This window comes from Aedes albopictus, chromosome 1, assembly GCF_035046485.1.
Source record: "Aedes albopictus strain Foshan chromosome 1, AalbF5, whole genome shotgun sequence".
Classification (NCBI taxonomy): Eukaryota; Metazoa; Arthropoda; class Insecta; order Diptera; family Culicidae; genus Aedes; species Aedes albopictus.
The window spans coordinates 51186610-51203804 of record NC_085136.1 but is presented as its reverse complement, the minus strand read 5'-3'; the positions used below and the strand labels follow the sequence as shown (position 1 = coordinate 51203804).

The 17195-nt window shown below is 41.4% G+C and overlaps 2 protein-coding genes across 2 annotated transcripts in view; one reads left to right on the top strand and one right to left on the bottom strand.

Moving 5' to 3' along the window:
• Positions 1–14443, top strand: part of LOC134285697 (neuropilin-1-like) — a 90991-nt gene extending 76548 nt beyond the window's left edge. Inside the window, exon 4 of the mRNA XM_062847167.1 lies at positions 14430–14443. Within this exon, the coding sequence (XP_062703151.1) occupies positions 14430–14443 (14 nt within the window). The remainder of the gene's footprint in view (positions 1–14429) is intronic.
• Positions 14444–14647: 204 nt separating this feature from the next.
• On the bottom strand, positions 14648–16494 carry LOC109416136 (uncharacterized). The gene is made up of 2 exons (XM_029855701.2): positions 16328–16494; positions 14648–16060 (listed from the first exon to the last, which is right to left on the bottom strand). The coding sequence occupies exons 1-2, from the start codon at positions 16492–16494 to the stop codon at positions 14839–14841; spliced, it is 1389 nt and encodes a 462-aa protein (XP_029711561.1). The 3' UTR covers positions 14648–14838.
• Positions 16495–17195: the final 701 nt, after the last annotated feature.

Below are 17195 nucleotides of genomic sequence, written 5' to 3'. Positions count from 1 at the left end.
GGATCCTGTAATGCACAGTGAATGGAAGATATAAATGGAAGAGGTAATAAATAGGATGCTGACGACTTTATTCGTTACTGGACGTTTTGCTTGCTGAGATGCTTGTCCTACATTAACGATACATCGATGTCTGTAACAAGCTAGATTAAAGCTTATAAAGTAGCTGGGTGGACTCGTCAGTTTATTTTCAGAATCATGAAATTACAGTTTAGCACGAGACCATGGGCGTTGTCTTCAAACGAACTAGTGGTGTCATCGGTGTTAACTCCAGGTTACCAAGTAACCAGCTCTCTAGATATAAAAAACTCATACTTCTTCCTAGAGTCCGACGACACACTGAATTGCCATACCGATAACTCACGACTCTTCCGAAATTCGTCCAAGGATTTTTTTAGAAACTCTACAATTTTTAGATTTTTACAATTTTTTCACATATTTATTTAAAAGTTTCTCCAATTATTCATTTAGAAAATCTTTCAGAGAATACTACAGAAAATCTTTCCAAAATTTCTTTAGAAGTTTCTCAAAAGTATTCCTTCGGAAACTTAATCAATAAATTTCTCTATTGTTTTTTTTATCTTCCAAGAATTCAGTCTGAAGTTCTATTTTGCAAGAATCGCCTAGTAAATTATAACAGAGGTTTTTCCAGAAATTTCACAAACTTTTTCAAGTAAGCAATTCATTATCAGGTATTTTTTAATGATTTATGTCAGAAATTCCTGGATAGATTCTTTCTGAAAATCTTCTTGAGATGTTTTTCTGAAATTCTTTGAAAGATTATTTCAAGAACTCGGCAACGGTAAGTCCTTAATGAATTCCCACAGGAAATCCTACAGGGATTTTATCAGAAATATATCCAGAGTTGCCTTTAAAAAGTATTCCAGGAATCTAATCAGAAATTAATTTAAAAATTTTACTTATACCAAGAACTCTTACAGAAATTGCCCAAGTATTCCCACAAAAATACCTTTGTAGTTTTCTCAAAAAAATCTTGAGTTTTCTAGGAACCCTTTTATGGGTTATGGGAAATTCCTCGAATAATTTCAACAGAAAGTCCTCTAGCATTTCTTACAGGAATTTTTCTAGAGATTGCCTAGAAATTCTACAAAGTTTTCTTCAGAAAACCTTCAATAGATTTTTGCAGTAAATCTTTCATGGATTCCTTCAGAAATCCCATCAGGAAAGTCATGCATGAATTTCTTAGGAAATTCCTTCAGAGGTTCCTTCTGAAAATCTTCAAGTAATTTTATGAAAATGTTTTAAGTGACTATTTGATGAATTCCTTTAGATGCTAATCTCACTTTCTCTTTTTTTAATTTTTAGAGATTTTTCACAAAAAATTCCATACATGGACATTTTTCACGGATTCCTCCCACAATTTTTTAAGAGATTATAAAAAAAATCTGGCTTAGATTGCCTCAGAAAATGCTTTCATTGTTTACCTCAGACATTTGTCTAGAGTTTCTCTACGGAGTTCCTCTGATTGCTTAAGAAGTTTCTCTGGGGATTTCTTTGAAATCCTTCATTGGACTTTCTCAGAAATTTATCAATGGATCCGTTGGTGCAAATATTCTTGCGGAGAATCTTCCCCGGATTCATTTGGAAATTCCTCCAGCTGTTTCTACATCATATCAGAAGTTCAGAATCGCTTTTTCAAAGTTTTCTTCAGAGGTTCAGTGAGTTAGGAAAGCGATTTGCTCAGGGATTCATTATAAAATCCCTCCAAAGTTTCCTTAATAAATTATTTTTTCATACCTATATATTTTTAAAAATAGGGGTAAATTCTTCCTTATCGATAGTTGTCAAATAATTCCTTTAGAATACCTGAAGTTCTTCCAACATTCACGAAATTCCTCCATCAATTCCTTCATGAAATCTTCTAAGGAAATTTCTTTAGCCGTTTCTTTCAAAAATATTCCCATGGATTCTTGAAAAAACTAGGTTTAGATGTTATTTTAGGATTTATTTTTCTGAAATTTCCCCGAGAATTCCTTTAGAAAGTCTTCCATGGTTTTGCCACAGATTCCTCCGGGAATTCCATCAAATTTTGTCTCGAGAATTCCCTCAGAAATAGTTTACTGTGTTTTTTTTTTCGAAAATTCTTCAATTGTATTGTTTCATAAACTTCTCCAAGAATTACATTGAACATTCTCGAAGAAATGTCTGAATATTTTTCAGGCATTCCTCAAAAGACTTCCGCATGAAATCCTTCAAATGTTTCAGCAGGAATGCCTTTAGTAAGTCCTGCTGAAATTCATTCAAAGAATTATTCAAGAATTTCTCCGGGTATTTCTATAGGTAAGTTTTCTAATAAATTCTTCCAGAATTTCCTCCGATGATACCTCTAGATTTTTCTTCATGAATTCGTCCGTTTGCCAGCAATATGTATTTGGAATTTTCATAGTAGTTTGTTAAGTAAATTCTCAAAAAAATCTAAGATTATTTTCTCATCTAATACATTGAAGATACCTCTTAAGAAAATCACAAATTTTAAACAGGAGTTTATTCAGATTTTTTTCTGTAGACATACTTTTGGGTATCTCATCAGGGGTTTCATTAAGAGTTTCTCAATAATTTTCTTTTAAAGGTCCTCTAGAGATTTCTTCATAGATTTGCCTTGAGTTCATTTTATGTTCCACCAGGGATTTTTTCAAGAATATATCCAGAGATTATTTTTACAAAAATCCGTTTGACTCCGTCAGGAATTTATGGAGACCTTTTCTTTACCAAACCATTTATGAAAAAAATGTACCAACATATCTTCAGAGATCCCTTCAATATTCCTAGGGTTGCTTCAAGAAACCTTCTCTGCATAGACTTTTTCTATGTATTTTTTCAAAACTACTTATAGGAATTCTCAATGAGATTCCAGTTAGGAAATTCTCTAGGGACGTACTACACACTTAAAACAGAATGCCGAGATCGGCTGTGCACATCTCGGTCAAAGTTCGTATGCTGAAATCTCAGCTAAACGCTTGACGTTTGATGTTTATTGCCAGCGGTACCCATGGGTGCTGCTATGAATAAACTTTAAATTTTGCTGATATCTCAGATAAATTGCCATTACCGAGTGCTCGGCTGTGCGAATGTCGGCAAAAGAATGAAAATTAGCCGAGCTCAACTGAGTGCGTAGCTTTGGGGCGCCGATATTTAAAAATCAGGACAGCATTGGAACTGTGCTGGGGGCAGATAATGCACACAAACCATTCTTAGATTCTCGGAAATTCCTCGAATCATTCTTCCATATTTTTTCCATTTTTCGACAACTTTCTCAAAAATATCACTAGAATATTATTTGAGAAACTCTCTTAAAATTTCTTTGGGAACTCCCATTTTTTCTAAACTTTCCTCCTGCAACTTTTTCAGGAATTCTCCTACTGATTTCTTTAAGAGCTTACACTTCATTTTGTTCTTCTTCTAAAACCATCAACAAGAATTGTTCTAGAAGTTTCCTGTGCAATACTTCCGGCAATTCTTTAGGAAAATGTTAAAAATCGCCTTACAAACTCTCCCGCATTTATTTCCGAAAATTTATAAAATAAATAGTAAATCCTCATACAGTTCCTTTATTTTTTTTTTTTGAAACCCCTGGATTTTACTTAAAAAAAATTTCAGAAAAATATTTTGGGAACTCTTACAGCTATTTTTCTATAAATTTCTTAGATAATCATCCAAGTAACGCATTTCTCATTTTAGTCAGAAATTCTTTCAACGACTCATTTTGGAATTTTTGATGATGATGATGAACCTGGGCGTGTTAGGGTTGGAATTTTCATTGCGATTTATTTTTGAAACAATTACTTCAGAAATTCCTCAGAAAATTTCTGGATGAATTCCTTCAGCAATTTTGTTACACACTTCTCTGGAAATTCTTAGTGAAGTTTCTTTAGAAACTCCCTTAGTGCCTTCTCCGAAATTTCCTCAAAGAGTTCTTGAAGGCAATTACTTTGAAAATGCTTATAATTTTTTTTTCAGAAATAGTCCCGGCAAGTTCTTCAAGAATTCCTCTAACAATGTCTTAAGCTTGGTCTTATGCATTTTTTTTAATTCTTTGAGGAATTTTTCAGGCAACTTATATAAAGTATTGTTTTTTTTTTTGCAATCTCGCGTAACATTTTGAAGACCAAATCAAGCTTAACTTTACCGAACACCCTATGTAACATATGTAAACAAAAAAGAGATTTTTACATGAGGCGCTGAATCCTGTCAAGGACTACTTGTACCCAGGTAACCACTAAGCATTTAAATGAGCCGTTCAGCAGCCCGTATTATGCATTTGAGATGCTTACTGCCCTACTTAAGCAGTTCGAATGCATAACTGCCTTGAAATAGCATAAGCTGTGCTGCTCAAAAGCTTTAGGCTGTTAATTAGCGTTTCAACTGCTTGAAATGTTTCCGTTCGGAAGCAATCAGAATGCTTCCCAACTGCTCTTTAAATGCTAAGAGCAAAGAGGATGGGAGATATGTTATGCATTTCACAGCACATGTTGTCTCTCTTTTAAATGACCTATGCTTCTGTTTACAAATTTGTACATCTGATTTGTTTCTTCGTTTTTTCCTCACCAATTCAAGAGCTCAGAAGCAAACATTGCGGCAGCTGGGTTTGATGGAATTATGATTTCGTCGGAAAATGTGCGCTGATGCTGCATAGGTGGATGGTTTGGCGGATCCTAGGGCGGATAATAAGATTATTCGAAAGAGGAAGAGAAAATCATATGCTGCAGATCGAAAAAGAAATGAAAATGCTCTACACACAAAGGAATATCATTTTGAAAACAAGTTCTAGGTGTTCGAACTGAAGCTGTTTTCGTAGCATTCTTTATATTGGGGATAAATTCAACGCGCTACATTGGCACAGCTGTAGCATCGTGGAGCAGTAGCAGCAGGTTGAGAAGAATCCTTTGGGGATGATTTGTAGCCGGATTTTTCACGTTTCTGAAATGCTCAATGTATGAGTTGCTATGGGAACAGCAAACTTCCCCTTCGTTTTTCTCCGTTGGTGGATTTTGTTAGATACGGTGTTTGGTAAAGTTAGGCTTGAATTAGTCTTGCAGAGGTTCTGAGAACCGTCATTTTTTTAATTTTTCTTTCTGTATATTTAAACTATTGCTTATTCTACACTCACCGTCAAAAAACTTATATATTTTATTTTGGCTTTATGATGATACTAAGAACCTCTTCTAGTCTGTTTGACTTAACAATCAATCCTAGTTTTACACGTTTTACTCAAATATTAACCCTCTAATACCCAACCCCGCCTTTAGAAGAGGTATAGTTTGAGCATTTTTGTAATTTTTATTTCGTGCACAATCAAATTTTTTATATTTTTGACTGATATTTGGGAATGTTTTGTATATCTAAGAATGGTTTTTGGTGTCTAATCCGCTTTATTTACATTTTTTTTTTAAATCATCGAAAAATTTGTGTTTTAGTTTTTGTTTATTTTGTATTAAACCGCTAAATTTGAAATATTTTCATTTTTCCCAAATCATTCCTTGTCACTCTTTGGCGAGCGTTCGTGCGAGACAGTCGCAACTTTACGTTCGTCCGGTTTGTCTCCCGATTCTATCCAGTTCGGTGGCTTTTTCCAAAGTGCTAGTTTTCCGAGTGATCAAGTGTTGAAGTGATTATCCCTAGTGGGACGAGTGCGGTTGGCTAGGCCACAATTTTTGCCGCAAAAGTTCGTTTGGTTTGAGTAAAGTTCACGTTTTCATTATATCACGTGGCGCATTGTCCAATTATCGAGCACAGCAGTGCAGCACCCCCCGCACACCGCGCCGCTCGCGCGGCCGTGATCGGCTTCTTCCAGTGAGTACCCAAGCTCATCGTCGTCGACAGCAGCAGCCCACCGAGAGAAGAGCAGAGAGCGTTCAACCGCCGCACACCAGCGCAGCGTCGGGCGCTCAGCAGTAGCTCGCTTCCTCCCTGTGCGGGCCATCCGATCGCTTGGACCTGTCGTCGTCGAGCCTGTGGCTAAACAGAGTGCACAAAGATAAGTACATAAAGTTACCTCTCGTTGTTCCCCCCTCTCCACTGACTCTTTGATTAGATTTAATTTGGTACATAAGCAGTTTTTTCTCACTTTTCCTGTAGCGTTAATTTTGTCCCTTGTTTTTTGATTATTTCTCGTCCCCGTGATAGTGTTAGTTTAAGGTTTTTTGAGTGCCCCGTGGTGGTAGTCAACTACCACAATGGGCGATGATGACGATGGCGGGGGTACGTCGTACCGCATCAACGAAGCTTCGTTATTGGCATCGGACTGCCCGAGCCAACAAGGCGATGTAAATGCTAATCCCTTTGTCTCCCTTCACCCTGGTGCTTCTGCAATGGACACCAACAGTAAATCTGTTTCGACGTCCCCCCGCCTCAAGGCCTACCCTCCCGACTTTGGCGGGCCATATGTTGTTTTCTTCCGACCCAAAGGCAAACGTTTGAACACCGTTCAAATCAGCAAGGATCTGACTAAGCGGTATTCTTCCGTTGTCTCCATTGACATGGTCGGTACAGCTAAGCTTCGGGTGACAGTAGGCGACCGAAAACACGCTAATGAGATTGTGGCCTGCGAGTTGTTTACACTTGAGTACTTCGTTTACCTTCCGAGCGCGTCGATAGAGATTTCGGGGAAGGTCGCCGACGCATCTTTGACCTGCGAAACGATCATGCAAGGCTGTGGTCGTTTCCATAATCCTTCTCTACCTCCTGTCCAGATACTGGATTGCCGGCAACTGCATTCGGTATCCCAGGAGGGCGAGAAGAAGGTTTACACACCATCTGAAGAATTTTCTGTGACCTTCTCCGGATCTGCATTACCAAATCTGCTGGTGATTGGCAAACTTCGGCTACCTGTGAGGCTGTATGTACCGAAGGTAATGAATTGCATCAATTGCAAGCAGCTGGGCCACACCGCTCAGTACTGCAGCAATAAACCTCGCTGTGCAACATGCGGGGAGAGACATGTGGACGGTGCGTGTAAAACGCCGCCCAAGTGTGTTTATTGTGGCAGCGACCGTCCACATGATCTGATTGATTGCCCAAGGTACATACAGCAGAAAAAACATCAAAAACGATCGTTGCAGCAGCGATCACGGCGAAGCTACGCCGAAATGCTGAAAAAAGCTGCCCCGACCGTTGAATCCCGTAACATCACTCGTCTTTATCTCTTGATGATCAGGGCTCTGACTCTGAGGTCGGGGACGGGGTTCCCTTTGTTTTCAAGGGTGAAACGAGGAAACGGATGAGGCTCCAGAGACCCACCAAAAAACCTCGGAATCTGCCTAGCAGCGACCCCCAACCCACCATGACAAATTTCAAGAGTGGTAAGAAAGTCACAAAACGTTCCCCTCCGGGATTCAAAATCCAGGACGAACGAGACTTTCCATCACTCCCGGGAACATCTAAAATCCCAGATGTCCCACGTTTTTCGAATTCTCATCCGGAAAGACAGCATTTGGAGCACCAGGAGCAACCTCATGGTGCGCCATTGTTTACGCTCTCTGGCATCGTAGACATCATCCTCAGCTTCTTCAATGCTTCAGATTCCGTGAAGAACATTGTAAAAGGACTTCTTCCTTGTGTGACCCCTCTTTTGAAGCAGTTGGCTTCTAAAATGCCCCTCCTTGCGATAATCGTATCTTTCGATGGCTAATTTAACCACCGAGGTCGAAGATACGATTTCGGTTCTACACTGGAACTGTCGTAGTATTACACCGAAATTAGACGTTTTTAAATTTTTAGTTAACAATTTACAATGCGATGTTTTTGCACTATCCGAAACATGGCTGACACCTGATGTAACCTTACCTTTTCCCGATTATAATATCATTCGCCTTGATCGATCCGACTCGTACGGAGGGGTGCTTCTAGGGATCAAGAAGCAGCACTCATTTTACAGAGTCGATTTTCATCCGATGACAGGCATTGAAGCCGTCGCATGTGAGGTGACTATCCGAGGTAAACCCCTCAGTGTTGCCTCCATATATCTTCCACCGAGAACTGCAATATCTCGCAGAGATCTCGCCCACATCTGCTCGGTTATGCCCGAGCCTCGGCTGCTCATGGGAGATTTCAACTCCCATGGTACAGGCTGGGGGGAACTGTACGATGACAGCCGTTCAACGTTGATATATGACCTCTGCGACGACTTCAACATGACAATTTTGAATACCGGAGAAGTTACACGAGTGGCACCTCCAGCTCAAGATGGCAGCCCTAGAAACAGCCGATTAGACCTCTCAATCTGTTCGAGCTCACTATCGCTGGAGTGTACATGGAAGGTTATCCAGGATCCCCATGGTAGTGATCATCTGCCGATTGTTGTTTCTATTTCCAATGGGTCACATCAACCTCCATCTATCGACATCGCCTACGATCTCACCAAGCACATTGACTGGGAGAAGTACGCAGAAGCAATTATCGACGGTGAGCAATCGGTAGAAGTCCTTCCACCGCGGGAAGAGTATCAGTTTCTATCAGAACTGATCATCAGTAGCGCGCTTCAGGCACAACGTCGACCAGTGCCAGGTCCGTCGGTTCGCAGGAAACCCCCCAATCCGTGGTGGGATAGTGAGTGTACAGAAATCTATCGCGAGAAATCCGCGGCGTTCAAAGAGTTTCGGAAACGCGGTTCGGTCGAAAACTTCAAGCGGTTCGCTTCCCTTGAAAGCAAGTTCAAGAACTTGATCAAGGCGAAGAAAAGCGGTTACTGGCGTCGGTTCGTCGAGGGTTTGTCGCGCGAGACTTCGATGAGAACTCTTTGGAACGTCGGTAGAAGAATGCGTAACGCGTCGTCGGTCAACGAGGATCGAAAAAGCTCTCCTCGGTGGATTCTCAAGTTCGCAAAAAAGTTTGTCCAGATTCCGTACCCGTGGAGCGAATAATTCGTGATGTTTCCGAGGATAGGGACGACATGGATAGGCCGTTTTCGATGGTTGAATTCTCACTTGCTCTTCTTTCATGTAACAATTCCGCTCCAGGAATGGATCGAATCAAGTTCAACTTGCTTAAAAACCTCCCCGACGTCGCTAAGAGGCGCTTGTTGAACTTGTTCAATCAGTTCCTGGATAACAACATCGTTCCGGATGACTGGAGACAAGTGAGGGTGATAGCTGTTCAAAAACCCGGGAAACCCGCGTCGGATCATAATTCGTACCGTCCAATCGCGATGTTGTCTTGTCTACGGAAGCTGTTGGAGAAGATGATTCTCTTTCGACTGGACAAATGGGTTGAATCGAATGGCATGTTGTCAGATACACAGTTTGGTTTCCGCAGAGGCAAAGGTACGAACGACTGTCTTGCGTTGCTTTCTTCAGAAATTCAGCTTGCCTTTGCTCAAAAGCAGCAAATGGGCTCAGTGTTTTTGGATATGAAGGGGGCTTTTGATTCAGTTTGTGTCGATGTTCTTTCTGACAAACTACACGACAGTGGCCTTTCACCAATTCTGAACAACTTTTTGTATAATTTGCTGTTTGAGAAGCAGGTGAGTTTCGCTCATGGCGACTTGACAGTTTCACGAATTAGCTACATGGGCCTCCCCCAGGGTTCATGTCTAAGCCCCCTTCTTTACAACTTTTATGTCAGAGACAGATGATTGTCTCATGGAAAACTGCACGTTAAGGCAGCTTGCGGATGACTGTGTTGTCTCTGTAACGGGATCAATAGCAGTCGATCTGCAAGGACCACTACATGATACTTTGGACAATTTGTCTACTTGGGCTCTCAAGCTGGGTATCGAGTTCTCTCCGGAGAAAACTAAGATGGTTGTCTTTTCTAAAAAACACAAACCGGCTAAGTTTCCGCTCGTTCTGATGGGTAAGACAATCACTCATAGCATGTCTTCACAATACCTCGGCGTCTGGTTCGATTCCAAATGCACCTGGGGGAAGCATATTGTGTATCTGATACAGAAATGCCAAAAACGAATTAACTTTATGCGAACTATTACCGGAACATGGTGGGGAGCACACCCGGAAGATCTGATCAGGCTGTACCAAACAACCATTCTATCGGTTTTAGAATACGGTAGCTTCTGTTTTCAATCCGCGGCGAAAACACACTTGCTGAAGCTTCAACGGGTTCAGTACCGTTGCCTTCGGATCGCGTTAGGTTGCATGAACTCGACTCACACAATGAGTTTAGAGGTACTTGCTGGTGTACAGCCTCTGACAGACCGCTTTGCGGAGTTGTCGTTCCGGTTCCTCATCCGATGCGAGGTTGTGAATCCGTTAGTCATAGAAAACTTCGAAAAGCTGCTCGAACAGAATCCCCATACTCGTTTTATGAGTGTGTACTACTGGTACATGACACTGGAGGTAAGCCCAAATCCGGTTAACACCAATCGTGACAACTTCTCAGACTTCGACAGCTCCTCTGTGGATTTTGATCTCTCTATGAAGGATGAGATCACCGGTATACCGGAATCTTTTCGTTCCATATGTATTCCACAAATTTTTGCAAGTAAGTTCGGGCATGTTAGCGGGGCCAGACAGTTCTTCACAGATGGTTCCAAAACCAATGATTCGACTGGATTCGGTGTCTACAACGAATTTCATAGCGCCACCTTCATGCTTCAAAAGCCATGTTCGGTATACATTGCTGAGCTAGCGGCTATATACTACACCTTAGAGTACATTCGCACTCTTCCACCTGAGCACTACTTCATTTTTACCGACAGTCTAAGCTCTCTGGAGGCTGTTCGGTCAATGAAACCGATGAAGCACTCAGCGTACTTCCTGAAAGGAATACGCCAAGTCTTGAGTGCTTTGTCCAAACGCTCATACATCATCACCATAGCTTGGGTCCCTTCACATTGCTCAATCCCGGGCAATGAGAAAGCGGACTCTCTGGCTAAGGTGGGCGCTAGCGAAGGCGATATTTACGAGCGTCAAATCGCCTTCGACGAATTTTTTGCATTGGCCCGTCAGGAGACCTTGATCAGCTGGCAACACAAATGGAGAGATGGAGAGATGGGTAGATGGTTGCATTCCATCATCCCACAGGTGTCGAAGAAGCCATGGTTCAAAGGGTTGGATTTAGGCCGCGATTTTATTCGTGTGATGTGTCGGCTGATGTCCAACCACTATTTGTTGAACGCACACACCTTCCGTATTGGGCTCTCAGAAAGCAATCTCTGTGTCTGTGGCGTGGCTTACCAGGATATCGAACATGTTGTGTGGGGATGCAATGAGTATCGTGAGGTCAGATCTGAGCTGCATGAAATTCTCCGGGTCCGAGGAAAACAACAGAAACCCGTTAGAGAAGTGTTGGCAGGACTTGATTTGGAATACATGAACCTGATTTACCAGTTTTTGAAACGTGTTGATGTCAGAGTTTGATGTAGTACGTTCCTTGTTTTCGTTGTCCGCCTTTTGGTTTTGTTGTTCGCCCCTGTCTGTCGTCACCCCCTTCCGTTTGTCCTCTTCTTGTCGTTTTCTACCGATAAAGTCCTTTCTTTTTGGTTCCGTTACAGATATGGACAATTTGTCCCATCAAAGTTTTAGTATAAGTTAGCAAATAATTTAGTTTTAAATCCATTAATCCGTCCTTCCCATTTTTTTTCTTCTTCAATCCTTAACCTCGAAACAGCCGCGAGTACTTCGGCTTCCCAAACTAACATAGTTTTAAGGCAGTAATAAATTGTAAAATTTAAAATCATTGTAAAAACAAAAGATTTCGGCTCAGTTATGCCCATGTGGCGCCCGAGCCTTCCAAATAAACGAATAAGTAAAAAAAAAAATCATTCCTTCATAGTAAAATAGTTTAAGGGAGTTGATTACACTCTAAAATTATCTATATATATAAACATGTAGTGGCATACGTGGGACCGCGCATAACTTGCGAACGGAAGGTCCTATTTCTATCGTTTTAGTTTTGTTCTGTTAGTTTTCACCCAAAGAAGGTTTATGAGGCATAAAACATAGAAAAATTGATAGTTTTTGAAAATCGGTTTTCCATACCGGGGGACCGGGGATTTGGTCTTGGCTAGAAACTTAAAACGTCAAAAAACGCAGTAGACAAGACAAAGTTTGCCGGGGACAGGTAGTTTACCATACAATTACACGGAAATGAACTTTTCATTGAAAAAAAAAAAACAAAATAAATGTACTTTAACAATAATCATGAAATCTCAAAATGTTTTCGTCTCAAAAAGTCCGTATGCCAAACAGGCTTCCAGGAAAAATTTAAAAGTGTAGGGATGTTCAAAAATAAAAAAAAATGGAAAAAAAAACCGAAATTCACAAAATCGAGAATTAAAAGAATCATCTTCGATTTTAAATGACGAAACATGCTGTTTAGATCAAAATCAAAAATTTGGGTATTAGAGGATTAACTCGCGATAATGAGCTTTTAGCAAACTGTCGTACACATCCCAGATCTGTCAGATTTCCCAAAAGGGTCATGTCCAAATCGAGAATGTGGAAGGCAGCTCTGCTGGAAAGTTGAGAGGCAATTAACCAAAAGCATCACACTAGAAAAACTAGCTTATGTCTGTTAAAAGTTTTTATTTTCTTTTTAGAACGGACTTGCAAGCTACAGATATCGTTTAGTAGGGTAACCCAAATGTATCAAAACAAATCTGAAATCAAAATTTCAGCAGGAAGTTAATTGTCAAAAATATAATTGGGAAATAATAAATGTTCACTTAGAGGAAGAACTACCAGCAAGATTTCCTAACGAAGCGTATAGTTCTGGGTTCCCATACTTAGTGCAGAGTCGTTCTGAAAAAGCAACGTTCACCAACAAGAGCACGTCCGTAATCGTTGAGTTGCCACGAACGGGTTGCATTTGTCTATTTTTTTTTAGTTCAGCTCTGTCCAAGTGTGGCTGAAATAGCAACGGCCACGACATTCCGGCTATTAATTCACCTCGATGAACTGGAGGGAAGAGCGCTGTTTTTCAATTTGCAGCAAACGCAAGGAAGAGAGATTTTTTTTATCGTGAAAGAACACAGGAAAAGGAATTTTCTGAAATGAACCGGAACTCTAGTGACTCTAGGTTCAATGGTTACGGCTGATGGCGACGACGAAGGGAACATCTAACGGCGATGCATCGTGCCGTATCATGTTCGGCGCGGGTCTCACGAATTCACTGGTCAACTAGAAGCAGCTGATACCAACTCCTGCATAGCTTTTATGCCTTCCTGTATCTCTGCACTGCCATGAGAAAATGCCTGGCACAAATCGCACAGAAAATGTGAATGGAATGTTGTGAAACTAAGAGCGTTATGTGCTTGAGGTTTAAAGCCGAATTTTGGAATTAAGAGTAAGAAGCTAGAAATTGGACATTAGAAACGGGAAACGAGATACGATAATTTGAAACGAGAAGCAAACAGTTAGAAGTAAGGACATAGAATCTAAAATCTGAAAACTTTAACTTTATAGAAAAACAGATAGAAAGCTTTAAGAAGATGGCTGCTAGAGGTTTAATGCACATAGAAACAGACGATCAATAAAAACATCGTCACGAAAACGTAATCGCACAACTGACGAAAAACAACAAGTACCAGGGCTGGGATCGAACTCATGACCAATCACTTTTGAAGTAAACGTGTGACCACTACGGCACGGGTCCAGGCATTATTCGTCAATCAAATTATAAAATCAGCAATGTATTTTTTTCTCTTCTAAACTGAGGAATGGATAAATAAGTCAAACGATTTTCTAGAAAGAACCTCCAAAGGAATACCTGGAAGAACTGCAGAACTCTCCATAGGTGAGAAAGCTCTGAATAAATCCTTAAATAAATTTATGAAGCAGTTCTGGAGGAATACGTGGTGGAACTTTTGGAGAAATCCCTGGAGGAACTTCAAGATTAATCTCTCGAGAGTTTTCTAGACGAATTTGTAGAGAAACGCCAAGTAGTAATTCGAGGAGAAAATTCAGAAGATATGTCTAAGGTAATCACTGGAGCAATTCTTGATCGTATTGCAGGAGAATACATGGAGAAATACCTGAAAGAGGCTCTGGAGGAATTCCAGCAAGAACTTCTGAATGAATTCCTGAAAAAAATCTGAAGGTATCGATAGAAGAATCCTTGCAAGAATCTCTGAAGGAATTTGCTAAGGAGCTTTAAAGAGTTTTTGCCTGAAAGAATTCCATAGGAAAGTTCCGAAAATTCTGAATACATGTAAGGAATTCTGTAGCTATATACCCAGTGATTAATTCCAAGAAAAGTTTTTAGAGAAATTCATTGAGAAACTCCTGAGATCCATATGGTTTCACATCATGTTTTACCTGGTTCTTGCTTCAAACAGCAAATGTGTTGAAACGGTAAATGACCGTGACATGCCTTGAGTAACAATCGCACTCCCTCTGATGAGTATGTTATATCCGAAATAAATATCAACTCACTAAGCCTAGCTTCATGATTTTGTACGAAAGCACAGTTCAGGGCAATCAACATTTATAATCTAATGCATCTTTTTCGATCCGCAGATTATCATTTTTGAATTCGACTACTTTTGTTTTGGACCGAATTTGATGCAGTGTTCCATTCAATTAAGCCAACTTAAGCTCGTGCAGGCCACCAAATGGATTTAGTTAGGAACTAGATACTGCCAAAAACATGAAACAGACTTAATAACTGATTTCAAAGTAACACAGCACCAACCATCAGCTAGACTGGATTTATGCCGAATCAAACAATCCCCAAATAGGACGCAAAAATAACTAATCTCATTTATTTAGGGATCCATTCCAAACATGTATATATTCAGAGTGCTCTCGCAAAAAGGCAGGCCTCGCAGCCATCGCTACTGAATAATTTTGCACGCAAAATTTCCCATCCGTCACAGCCTATTTCATGTCATTCAGTTACAACCAGTCGTCCTCCGCGTCCAGCAGCTCAACAGTTCATCACGCCCCACCCACAGTAAATGAAAAAGTCCCTCCCATAGGCATAGGAACCGGGCCAGGTGTTGGATTTACGCCATCCGGCGCTTCTCGGAATTTGCTCGTTATTCATCCGATGCCAGTCGCGTGCGAATCCTGTTGCCTTGTAATAAACGGCCACGTCACGCTCCGTTATCAACCGTGGACGTTGGTGGTTCGATGGTGGTTCTTCCGATGGTAGAGGTGCAGCATATCGGTCCATGGAAACGCGGGTTAGAATGGCGCGAAGGTGGTCACGTTCCACCAGACCACTCGCCAACTTTGATTCCAAATTCCCTTTGAAGTATCGTTTCGTGGAACAGGAGTTCATGATCTTATCCAGGGTTATCCCAGTTGGCAGCTCACTCCAGGCTCCTTCGATGGGATCACAGCAAACGTAATACAGGAAGACGTTCATCTTGACCTCGAGCAATGCCTTCGCGGAAGCGAACTTGAGCTGATTCAAGCTCATATCCGACGATGCCATAGTGGCATTACAGGATATCACATCCAGGCTGCCCATCACGCTGAGTTCCACTTCCGGCTCTTGCGCCTCGTCAATGGCCTCCTCCACGATCCTGTCCAGCAAAGGAACGGCCACTGCCGTCGCAAGTTGTTCGTCCGTGTCCGGCGGAATGGCAAACTCCAGAATCTGATCGATCATCTCCATCACCATCGACTCGGCTCCGCACCAGTCCGAAATTATCGTATCATCCGAAACCGTGGCCCGCAAAAGTCCCTCGATCACGTCCCGGGCGATTTCCGTTTTCTCCTGACTGAGCTGAAGCTCCAGCTGCACCGCCTCGAAACTGTCCCGCTCCACCTCGATTACGTAGTAGCTGCCGCTCAAAGAGTGCACTACACCCCAGAAAAGAACCTGTTTGGCACCATCTGTTGCCCTCAGTAGCTCCATCTGCCTGTCAACGAAGTAATCCATCGAAGGCGGCAGGGTGAACCCGATCTGGGACCACATCGGAGCCGAATGCAGGTGCTCAAGGGAGCGGATCTTCTGTTGAACGCTCTTCGCAAACTCAACCTTTCGCTCGTTTTCCACGCCTTTTTCATCTCGCAGTTTAAAATCCGGGTGAATGAAATGGCCTTGCTTTACCAGCCGGCAGTATTCTTCGAAGAAGTCCACCGCATTTCCGGGTTTCTCAGCAAGTATCCTCGAGATTAGGCGCATCAACAGGGTGAATCTAGAAAAAAATGAAAACAAGAACGATCATCTTCGGAATTAAACACCATGAACAATTATTAAAGCTCTATTGAAAATGGAAAATGTTCCAGAACTAAAAAGCACTTTTTCCCAAAATAATCCACAAATCGAAGATAATAAGAATGTCCGATTGTTTATTTAGTCAATTATGACAATCGGACACGCTGGTTTTGTTCGCTTTTTCGTCATTCTGGAGAAAAGTGCCTTTCCAGATTTGGATAATATGAGCCTTAAGGGGGGAACCTACAGATTATCGCCGTTCCCGCCAATGTGGGCCTGCAGGATGTTTCGCGCGTTGATCAGTGCATTTTCAATGCTTACACTTCTCTCGTCTCGAAGAGATTTGGCTTCGAGAATGTCGCGTTCCAAGCATGGCTCCCCTGTGACCTCGGATGATTGAGGACATCCGTCCATGTTGTTTTCGTGTGGAGGTTTTGACGGTTTGACTTGAAAGCGAATGTGTCATTTGAACGAAGCATGCTATGATGTCCTCACGTCGAGGAGCAAGAGCAAAGGGCTGTTTTCAGATCAGAAGGAATTTCTCAGCCTGCCTTGGTGCATGGGAAATTCCTTGCCTAATTTGCTCAAAAAACCGTTTTTTCTTCGGTCGCAGCACGGCATAAACATCACAAGGCAGGCAAGTAACCTATGTAAACATCTATACATGTGACGTAGTTCTTATCGTCTTTCTCGTGGATCAAATTGGGTGGAGTACTAGATCGCCTATGAACGATTTGAATTACGTCATCAAAAACCTGTCAGATTTCGGGAATATACACCGTGGGTCGCAGTACAAAGTTGCGAAGAAATGACAATTCAAATGGCAGTCGCTGTAGAGGCTTTCTGGAAAAAATCGATCAAGAAGTTACTTGAACGATTCTTTTGAACTCAAAGGTGAAAGCTTGGGTGAAAGTGAAACCACCGCTCAAGAAAAATATGTGCTACTCGTTAACTCATTACTTTAGAAAAATCGATAAAAAAAACTTGAGGAATCTCTGAAGAAATCACCGAAGGAACTTCTGAATAGATTTCTAAAGGGTGTCCCGACTCAAATTGCACCACAGAAAATAGTGTATAACTTTTGATTGCATGCATCGAAATGGCTGATTTTATAA

What these genes read in the sequence shown, in the direction of transcription:
- LOC109416136 (XM_029855701.2), bottom strand. Translation starts at nt 16,494, where the DNA reads ATGGACGGATGTCCTCAATCATCCGAGGTCACAGGGGAGCCATGCTTG. An exon ending in GGCGGGAACGGCGATAATCT is followed by an intron (nt 16,061 to 16,327) that starts GTAGGTTCCCCC and finishes ATTTTTTTCTAG; the next exon opens with ATTCACCCTGTTGATGCGCC.